This window comes from Muscardinus avellanarius (genome assembly GCF_963383645.1).
Source record: "Muscardinus avellanarius genome assembly, chromosome: 10".
Taxonomy (NCBI): Eukaryota; Metazoa; Chordata; class Mammalia; order Rodentia; family Gliridae; genus Muscardinus; species Muscardinus avellanarius.
The window spans coordinates 32,237,447-32,248,783 of NC_137796.1; the positions used below are offsets into that span (position 1 = coordinate 32,237,447).

Below are 11,337 nucleotides of genomic sequence, written 5' to 3' on the forward strand. Positions count from 1 at the left end.
TTCTAAAGGCAGATATATAGACCATTGGAGTTAAATACAAGCCTAGAGCTAACTTCTTCCCTATATTGTCAAGTTATTTTTGACAAGGTTTCCACGAACATTTGGTGGTGGGAATAATAATCTTTTAACTAAATATTGTTGAAAAATAAAAATTACATGGAAAAGAATAAAATTGGACCCTTACCTAATCCCACATACAAGTATTAATTCAAACTAGATAAAAGACCTAAATATAAATCTTAAGACTATAAACTTTTAGGAGAAAATCTGGGTCATAAAACCTCACAACATTGAAATTGGCAGTGATTTCTTGGATATGATTTCAATGGCACAGGCAACAGAAGAATATACAAACTCCATAAAAAATAAAAGAAAATATTGTATATCCAAAGACAATGTAAACAGAGTTAAAAGTTACTAATAGAATTGGATAAAATATTTCCAAATGCTATATCTGAAGGTATATTAATATTCCAACTAGAAATCCTAAAAATTAACAACAATAAAGGCAAACAATACAACTTAGAGATAGGTAAAAGACTAACATAAATAATGAATCTCCACAGATAACCAATCTTAGTTGTCTGTTGGATGGAAACTCTTGTTTCTCTGGTTCTGGTGAGTGTTACCTATTTCTTCTTTGTAGTTAATCTCTTTGAGTATTTTCTCTAGCGCTGGTTTTGAAGACATAAATTCCTTCAGTTTCTGTTTGTCATGGAAGCTTCTTATTTCTCCATCTAATTTGATAGAAAGTTTTGCTGGATAGGAAATTTTTGGCTGGAAGTTGTTTTCTTTCAGAGTTTGGAATATGTTACTCCAAGCCCTTCTGGCTCTCATGACTTGGTTTGGGAAGTCTGGAGTGATTCTAATTGGTTTGCCTCTGAATGTCACTTGGCCCTTTGTTTTTGTTGCCTTTAAGATTCTCTGCTTGGCTTCCACATTGGTCATTTTGACAATTATATGACGTGGGGATCCTCTTCTCGGATCCTGTCTAAAGGGAGTTCTATAAGTTTCCTGGATCTGTGTATCAACCTCTTGCTCTATATTTGGAAAATTTTCTGCTATTACTTCCTTGAAGAGATTGTTGATCCCTTTGGTATCACTTTCTTTTCCCTCCTCTATTCCAATTATTCTTATGTTAGCTCTCTTAAGATGGGCCCATATTTCTTCAATGTCAGATTCCTGCTGTTGGATATCTTTTTCTAGATTAGAAACTATGCATTCATTTTTGGATTGCTCATCTTCTAAGAGCGAGATTCTGTTCTCCATGTGGTCTAATTGGTTGTTTGTGCTTTGAATTGAGGCCTTTACTTCATTAATTGCATCCTTTATCTCTTTTTGGCTCTCTCTGAGTTCTTTTCGAAGCACATCTATTATTTCTACAGTTATTTTCCTGATTTGATCTTCTAGAAATCTCTGATTTTCTGTTTTATCAGGTTCTGATGTTGTGGGGTTGTGCACATTCATTACTTCAGTGTTATTCCTCTTTCCCATGATTTCGGAGGTTTGTGCCTTCTCTGGGTTCTTCCCTTGGGTCACTATGGCTTCACTTAAGGTGCTCTGGATCTCGAGTCTGTATTATCTCAGACCCTACTACTCCTTTACTGGGTTGTATCACAGAGTCTCCGACCCAGGGAGTCGATAGAGGCTGCTTTAAACTATGGGGGGTGCCAGGTTAAAAGCCAGTTCTTACTCTAGCAAGTGTTCTCGCCTTACTTAAACACGCAGAGATCACGTTACTTACAGTAGCTCCTGGCTTCTGAGAATTTGTTTTGTCAAGCTGCAGCCCTGGTCAGTGCAGGTGGTGACTCACAGAGCCTGGGTTGGAGAAGCTCAGCCAATATTCCCGACGTGTCCCGACGTGTCTGACGTTACAGACCCTGAGAATGCATGGTTTCTAGTACCTTTGCATACTGCCACACGCTGTCCTTACAAGTTTCATTTTAAAAGAGAAGCAGCACACTGAAATGGGACTTGATCATTACTTCCTTGAAGTTATCATTTTGACGCAGACTCGAATTCCTTTTGGGATTCACTTTTTTCTCAGTGTTCTATTGAGCAGATCCATCGCTGAGAAAGACAGACTATTATAACAAGTACACAAGTCAGCCAATTACATATTGTGATCATTAGTAACAGAAAACTAAACAAGTTAAATGCTCAAGGAGAAAATTACAGCAAGGGCAGACCTGAGGAGGCGACATTTAAGCTGATTTATGAAGGATGAGAGGAGCCATCCTAGTCACAAGAGCCATTCCAGGCATGAAGGTGCATGCAGAGAGTGTCCTGGGAGAGCGGGGAGTTTGGCAAGGCCCATTCCTAAAGAGGGGGTTGTTGCGGGGGAAATGTGTGTGGTGTGTGAGGGGAGAAGTAATCCCCCCACCACAACCACACAAACAAGCAGACAGAAAAACCATGAATTCTTGTCCTAAGCTAAGAATAAATATTCATCGCTTGGACAGTTGCTGAAGATTTAAAGAAGTTTATTAAAAAGATAGAAATACAGAGATAGTTGTAGCCCTGTGCCGGAGCGGGGCACAGGGGGGCAATTCGAATGAAAATGCCATAGAACTCCAGTTTACTAAGTGTTTTATCCCGACCAAGATGTGTGAACTTGTTTCTCCAGGATCTGGGATTTCCTCCCATCTCTGGCTCCAGCCCTCCTCCTCTTTTACAAATGTAAATTACAAGTCTCTCCTTTCTGCTAGCTAGCCCTGGCTTTCTTAGTAGAAAAGATATATTTTTAAAATTGGAAATCTTTCCCAATATTGATACATTAATACATTTTAAAACCTCTTCCCAATACTAGTACAGGGTTGAGGATGGCACAGAGAGCACCAGACCATCCCACTGCCCCTGGGCACCTGCCCACATTAGTCCTGGTCCTCAGACTAGACTCCGGACAGTTTCAGCCCTGTGAGGTGTGTGCACATGTGCAGTTTGACCTCAACCACGCTGGTGTTTGTTTGTTTGTTTGTTTTGCCTACTAGAAATGGAACCCAGAAGCATTCTACCTCTGAATTACACCCCCAGCCCTATTTTTTATTTTTTATTTTGAAACAGGGTCTCACTTAGTTGTGGAGGGCCTCACTAAGCACCTGAGGCTGGCTGCGAACCTCTGATCAGGTACATCTGTTTCAGCCTCCTCTGTGCTGAAATTACAAGTGTTTACCACTACATCCAGCTTTGTTTTGTTGTTTGTTTGTTTGTTTGTTTGTTTTTTGATACTTGAGATTGAACCCAGGGAGTTCTACCTCTGAACTATACCCCCAGTTCGATTTTTTTTTTTTCCTAAGCCGGGCGTGGTGGCGCACGCTTGTAATCCCCGCACTTGGGACACAGAGACAGAAGAATCACGCAGGTTCGAAGCCAGCCATGCTGACTTAAGAGACCCTGTTTCCAAAAATAAAATGGGTCTGGGAGTGTAGCCCAGAGGTAGAAGGGCTTCCAGAAACCCCAGTACCACCAAAACAAAAAACAAAAAAAAACAGGGTCTAAGTTCCTGAGTATAGTCTCAGACCCATGACCCTCCTGTCTCAGCCTCCCAAGTACTGGGATACAAGTGTGCTCCACCATGCCCAGCTAGCCATGCTGTTTTTAATTTTTGAATTATTCTAGTGACCTTTTCCCTTTTTTAGCTTAACTTTATGGTTTCATAATTTTATTTTTTTATCTAATTTTACTCCATATAGAATTAAAGTCATAAATATTGCATTTTTATGTTTCTAGGCCTTTCTCTGGACTCTGGAAGGTTTTATTTTCTCTCCTTTTGTTTCAGAATGTTCACGTGTTCAGTAGGGGTGATGTCTGCATGTGCCAAGTGATGCGGATATAATCCTCAAATGTGAGATAAGCTATATATAAAAGATATATGGAAACAGCCACAATATAGTGATCTTGGTGGCCTCTGGCTTTTTATATAAGATCTATATTGTAAAATATATCACATGTCACTTTTAATTCCTCCTTTTCCAAATACATTTGTTTTTCCCCCTTTAGAAATTTTTATTCGTGAGTAAAAACAACATATTTAAATACATTCATTTTGGGGACAACTGCTTGGATCTTTAGTCATTTTGTTTAAGTGAGTGGCATATTAAGTGTATAATTTGGGAATCTAAGTTTTCAATTGAAGCAAACTTTTCCATACCAACTTTTCCTCCCCTTAGAAGTATAGATGTTTACGCAGCTGTACCTAGACTTAAAATAGCAAAAGAGCTAACATTTACCCAGTGCTCACTCTGTTCCAGGCAGTGTTTACTTGTTTCATCTTGTCTGCCCTGTGAGGTAGGCATACTGATCCCAATTATAGAGAAGGGGACTGAGATCAGAGAGGTCCAGTCATTTGTCCAAGGTCACGACATAGCTCATAAGTAGGACGCAGGAATGTGAATGCCCTAAATCACTCCAGTTGAATCTCTATTTTATAAATCACCTAAAACGCCCATGTTACCCACCAGTAAGCCAGGATGTGCACTTTTTATAATTATTGTATGAATAGGTATTAATTTTTATTTTGATCTAAGGAATTTGTATTTTCTAATCAAAACTTATCACTAGATAAAACCAAGAATTTGGTAAAGGAATGAAATACTGAATGTTTATCGTCAGCAAATTGGTCAAAAGTATTGTCATGTTTACCTATAAGCATTTGGAAAGGATTTTATTTGTATTTTTCAAGGCATGGTTTCTCAGAGATTTAGATTTTTATGTTTCTTGTTTTGTTTCTGATTTGGGATAGATACATTTTGAAAAGTTTAAAATGGTAAAGTTTACAAGCATCCGTGGTTTAAGCTATGCTGCCAAGACATATCAAAATAGTACTTAACTGTAAATTCCTGTCATTTGGTCAATCCAAGTGTGTTTGGCCTCAACACAAGCCACTAATTCAAATCAGTTCCATCAGAACCCCACAATTATGTGTCTAAAAGTAAAGTAAAACTTGGATTCTATGATTTAAGTTAAGAGATTGCTGAAGTAATACAAACATTTGATATAGCTATTGGACAGAGCTACGACATTTATCTAACATGACTCAGAATGTTGCCAGGAGCATGATTTCCACACTCTGTAGAACACAGACAGTTGGTTCGGTTGCTTAGCACCAGCTCCATAGCTGTGTGCGGCTAGAGAAAATGATTCAGTCTCTAGAAGATGCTGGCCATGTAACCCACATGGACCCACTCGGTTTGTCCTCAGATACCGTGGAGTAGAGTGAACATCTGATCCTTCGCTTTCCATAGTAATAGTCATAAACTCTAGAGATAAATGCCAGTTGGTGCTTACAAAAGTGGGTGAATGTTCCATCTGAAGGTTGGGTATGTTGTCACACTTTTAATAAATAGTTCATATAAGAACTTATCTAACCTACTGTGACTTCCTTCTTATTGGGATCATTGGAAACATATAGATTTCATACTTAGTGATAGAAAACCCACATGGGAATGCATTTCTGGTGATTCTCTCTGTCCTTGTGCCTTCTCAGTGTCCGCTTCACAGTGGTCAGCGACCCTCCAGAAGACGAACAGGAGCTGGAGTGCGAGGATATCGGCTTTGCTCACGTCAACCTCGCAGACATATTCCAGAAAGGGAGAGACATCATTGAGCAAAATATTGACGGTAGGCGTGAAAGTGTTACTAAAGTCTAAACTTTATTAAAGCACCCCTTGCCTGGCCGGGAGGGAGCTGAGTCACACAGAAACCAAGTCCTTTGCAACTTGTGAACTTCCATAGAAGCTAGAGGCCTCTTCCCACATCCCCCTCTCCTCTGCCTTCTCCCTCTGTCTTCCTTTACAAGAGAAATATTAAAGCAATTCATTGAGCTTTACAAGGAATTATTTATCTTTGAGTATTGAGTGGGAAGGCGAAAATTTTTTTGTTGTTGCTGTTGTTGTTAATGTTGTTCACAGGAGCTCATCTGAAGCCCTTAGCCTTCTATGTGCTATTCTCATGAGCCTCTTCCTCCAGGCTTCTCTTTAACTCATTGCTACAGTCGGTCACTCAGGCAACCCTAAGTGCATCTGGTCACTCATCTCCCAGCAGGATTTGACATGAGTAGGGGATTCTTGACAGAATACGCTGCCTCACATTTTCATGTCACCAGGTGTAATTCCCCAGCACTGCTTCATTCCTTCCCTCTCTTCTCATATTACACACTTAGGACGTGGTAAAGAAGCTGTACCTTATGAATCAGACTCTTTACAAGGCACTGCTGATGCAGCTCAGTGATAGAGTACTTGCCTAGCAGGCACAAGGCTTGATTCCAGCACTACGATTAAAAATTTAAAAAGACTTTTTACAGTCATAATCAGAGCCTGGGCTGTGTACAATAAATGGAGGAATTGGAGTCTCATTTCTTAAGATTGCAGTGCCGTCTCTGGCTTATTTACTTACTCATTCACGCATTCAACATGCACTTAATCTCACTCTCCTAAGTGCCAGGCGTGGGCTCTTCTGTCAAGCTGCTCCTCCTGGATATGTGTCAAGTACTCAAAGTCAGGATTAAGCAGAATAATTAACCATGGTAGACCAAATAACCAAATAGGAAGCCTACTTGGGAAATTTTCTATAAAATACACTTTTTTTTTTTTTTTTTTTTGCAGTACCGGGGATGGAACCCATAGGCATTCTACCTCTGAGCTGCACCCCCAACCCTATTTTTTTTTTTTTTTTTTTTTTTTTTTTTTTTTTTTGCGGGTCTGGGAATGGAACCCAGAGGCATTTGACCTCCGAGCTACATGCCTGCCTGTTTTTTTTTTTTATTATTATTATTATTCTTTATTTTGAAACAGGGTCTCACTAAGTTGCGGAGGGCCTCACTAAGTAGCTGAGGCTGTCCACAAACCGCAATCCTCTGGTCTCAGCCTCCTGAATGCTGGGATTACAAGCGTGCACCTCTATGCCCGGCTCCCAACCCTATTTTTTACTCTTTATTTTGAACTAGGGTCTCACTGGGTTGCAAAGAGCCTCACTAAGTAGCTGAGGCTTTCCACCTCCCAAATGTTCAGATTACAAGTACACACCACCACACTCAGCTAAAATATACATTTCTACGCTTGCAAGTTGGTTATAACTTTGGCACAGGAGGAAAAAAATGAAATAATTAAATATCAATCTCAACCCCACTATGGACTTTCAAGACCAGGAGGCTCTCACAGAAATGGCCAAAATTATCTCTGTTTTATATTCTTGATCTTTTTTCCCAGTAGTTATTTTAGCAAGCCATTTTCTCCTCCTGTGAGACTAGCAGGGGCCACACTGGACTGACAGCTGAAACAACCATGCCTCAGGAGCAAGGCAGAAGACCGAGCACTGGTCAGGTCAAGACCTAAACACTGTATTATCTATCACTCAGAAGCAGGTGGTCCCAAAAGAGAGAGGAAAGCTTGAGCAGGGACAGGGCCAGGGGCCCAGGCCTTGGTGCCGCTGCACGTCCCCTGCTCATTTGTCTACCTAGCCTTTCTACACAGACTTCTGTTTGAAGACTTCTTGGCGTATTTTCTTTGGAACTAAGAGCCAGTTGCAGTGGTGCAAGCCTAGATAGTCCCAGCTACTGGGGAGACTAAGGTGAGGCAGGAGGATCGCTCGAGCCCAGGAGTTCGAAGCCAGCCCAGGCAACATAGACCTCATTTCTTTAAAACACACACACACATTCATACACGCACACACGCACACACACGTGCACATGCTATTAAAGTTTAAGGTAAACAGGAAATAGCAAGACTCACAAGTGCTGTCAGGAGCCCAGGATCTTGACCTTGGCCCACTAGCAAGTGCCCTTGTCCCCAGAGGGATGGGGCCTCAGGAACTGAATGGGCAACCCACCCAGCCAGCCTTGAAGAAGGTGCCAGGCTTCAAGTAGTCTACTCTAGGGACACCACTGAAAGCAGTGGCCCCTCTCCCAAGAAAAGCCCACATGCATTCAGAAAGCTCATGGATCTTCAAAGGCAGTCCATAGGCTTTAAGATTGCTGATGTCTGCTGAGTGTGATAGCGCACACTTTTAATCCCAGCGCTTGGGAGGCTGAGACAGGAGGATCGCACAAGTTTGAAGCCAGCCTCAGCAACTTAGTGAGGCTCTCAGCAACTTAGTGAGACCCTGTTTCCAAATAAAATATAAAATAGGTCTGGGAGTGTAGCCCGGAGGTAGAAAGCCCCTGGGTTTTACCCCCAGTACCACAAAAAAAAAAAAAGATTGCTGAGTCACCATTTTAACTTTTTCTAATTTTATGTAAAATCAACTTTAAATGGAATGTTTTCTTTAGAAAGACAAACAGCCAATCCAGATTATAATCATGTAACATGTTCACAGTGCTTTGCATTCTGAAATTGTTATTCATACTGTATGTTAGAACAAATTCTCCTTTGTTGTCATAGCTTACTCCCTTTTAAACTTCTCGTTTCTTACTGGCTTAGAAGTTCTTACTCTGTGTAGGAGTCACTATTCAGTAGCCTCTTCACTAGGTAAACCTCAGGACTAGCTCGTGAGTTTGAGCTCCACAAACAAAATGTACACGCAGTATATCTAAAACGCATATCTTCATAAGACACGCTTTATTTTTTAGGATTCTGAGATGCCAGTGAATTGGGGGCTTTTACAGAGTTATTTTTCATCTTCTCAGTAAACTACTGTTTCAGCTAGCCTATCTTAAGAAACATCCAGTGAATGATATTGACACTTTTCCTGATATTTTCTCCCTAGTTTTTGATGCACGAGCAGATGGTGAAGGTATTGGCAAGCTCCAGGTGACAGTCAGAGCTCTCCATGCCCTACGGTCTGTCTATGAGCAGTACAGAGAGGACCTGGAGGCTTGAAAGAACCTGCTCCAGAGGCGTCCCCTACTTCAGAGTAAATGCTCATGCGAAACTCCTAATGAGATCTTGTATAATTACTCTGGTGGATAGAATTTATCATTCATGGGCATGAGGGGGGGAGCTCGGGTTTGAAATGTTCAAGTTTTGTATAGTTTTTTATTTGTTTATTTTTCTATTCCCTCCGTCCCATGACTGCTACCGCTCAGGACTTTAGCTCCCCACAATGGGCAATACCTTCTCAATAATTTATACCTACATGCTAGCATGAGAGAGGCTATTTACATTTTCAACATTTTATGAAAAATAAAATTCAATTTCCATTTTTATTTTTAATAAGCAAAAGCATAAATCTTAGAAAACCTATGGAAGAAAAGTACTTTTATGTTATCCCTGATCATCCCACTAAATGGAATGTCTATGATTAGCCTCATTAAGAGTTTTATACTGTGAAGATTTTATTAGAAGCAATATATGAAAATTACTTGGATTAATGTGTTAATCTTCCTCTTTAAAATGCTAATATCCATTTTATGCACATTAAAGCTCAGTATGCATTTTCTTTGATGCATGCAGTTTCTATCAATTAAATATAAAGAAGGAGACTTGGCACTAACTTATTAAGTTATTGTAAATTTTTTTTGTTTTTCTTCGTTAAAGATGATAGGTCTTTGTATTTGTGTTATTTTCATGTATTTGCGTTGTGATATGGGACCCAGGAACTTATATATATGAAGAGGAATAAGATGGATCAATGGATGGATCAGCGGATGATAGATATATGGATGTGAAATTTATATTTCAAAAAGTTAGCTCATGACATAGGAAGAAATTATTTAAAATGGGACTCAAGTTCTGATATGCTTAGTTAGACCTGAAAGGAGTATCTTTTTATCATTTTTTTAAATTTACATCAAGGTTATACAATGCTGGGGTGTATCTGGATAACCAGACCCTCAAAAAGCTCAGAAAGTTAATTTTCTTGCTTTTACCCAATCTCACTGAAGGATTTAATTGATATTTTTAATGGAGCTGTGAATCAATGCTGCAAAGGAATTGTCTCTAGAGGTCTAGGATATAATGCATTTCATTTTTTAATTTACTTTCTTATTTGTCATTTTCTTCAAAGGATTTTTACAGGCTGAGGGTTTTCACTGTTTGCAAACAGGCTATGTTCCTTCTTAAGCATATGTAAAGTATTCAGGGAGATAAGTAATTTATTAAAATCTACCTAATTTGCCGTGATATATTAAATCTCTGCTTCAGTGATCACAGACCATTTCATTTAGAGAATTAGGCATTCCCTCTTTGTGTGATTAAAGCTCTGGAAAATGAGTTCTTTGCTCCTATTTGTGAACATTCAAAGCCTGCTAATGGCAAGAAGATGGAATAGATTATGAGACAATTCATTACAGTTCAACAGAAAAAAAAGCAGCTATAATGCAAAAATGCAAGTATGAATATCTGCATATAGTTTGAACCATCTGTGCTCTAATGGCTTCAATAATGACTCTCCTCTTTAGGAGGCTTTGAAATGACATCCGTACAATATTAATTTGTTGATGTACATCGTGGGACCAGTAGAGTACGATCTGACCACAGAAATCTATAAATCCTGTCTGTACCAGTGAGCCTCCCTGTCCCGGGGCCTGCCATCTCTAAGGAGACTCTTGCTCTCATCAGACTCTGCAAGTCCTCATAACAACTCATTCCTCTGGAACCTTCTAGAGACCACAAACATCTGCAGACAAAACCTCTCCAATCCTAGTAAACAACCACATGTTTGTTGTCACTTCAGCTGGCCCTGAGCTCATCTTTTTGGCCTCTCCTTCCAGCTTTCTTTGGCTTTGTGCAGTGACTGTGTCGTTAAGGCCCATAATATTCCCTGCAGTAATTTAAAACAGCCAGATTATACCCTGGGATTAACTGAGTGGTTTTTGAGACATTTATTGTGGTATTCTCCCAGGAGGTTTGTATTATTGTTTTAAAATGTTACATCCCAAACTAAATACCCTTTCTGCAGGGAGAAGAACTGATTATGCTGACTTCTTAGGATCTCTGAGTGACGAGGGGAAGTTTTATTAGAAGACTTCTGGGACCTAGTCAACTGTATAGAATGTGGACCTCAGATAAGATTAGAGGGATTAGCCATGTGTCTATTACATTCATGCATACTGTAATATATTATTAAATAGTATTTTTTCTCATTTTAAAATACTCAGCTTCAAACTCTTGCAAATTTTCACAATGCTCATTTTCACACATAATGGCTCCTGACACATTTTGAAGTGTGTAAATGGGATTGAGTGCTATCATGTGGAAGTCCACTGGGATATTTCTGTGTTTTGTCTGGTGTTAACCGGAGTTCATTGAAAAGTTCACCACCTTTTGGATTAGAGAATGATGATTTTCTCTCAGCGGGCCAAGCTGGATCCATTAAGTTTGCTGGGGGCCTTGGGGCTGCCCACAGTGGCTTCGCCCCACAGACACGGCAGCCCAAGGTGAGGCTCGCATGAACACACCGCTC

General features: G+C 39.9%; 1 protein-coding gene across 3 annotated transcripts in view; it reads left to right on the top strand.

Moving 5' to 3' along the window:
* RPGRIP1L (RPGRIP1 like) overlaps positions 1-8,813 on the top strand; it is a gene marked incomplete at both ends in the record, with an annotated part of 106,011 nt that extends 97,198 nt beyond the window's left edge. For all 3 annotated transcript variants that reach the window (XM_080702511.1, XM_080702512.1, XM_080702513.1), the window contains 2 exons: positions 5,486-5,619; positions 8,701-8,813. In XM_080702511.1, coding sequence (XP_080558637.1) covers positions 5,486-5,619; positions 8,701-8,813 — 247 coding nt within the window. The remainder of the gene's footprint in view (positions 1-5,485; positions 5,620-8,700) is intronic.
* Between the last annotated feature and the right edge of the window lie 2,524 nt (positions 8,814-11,337).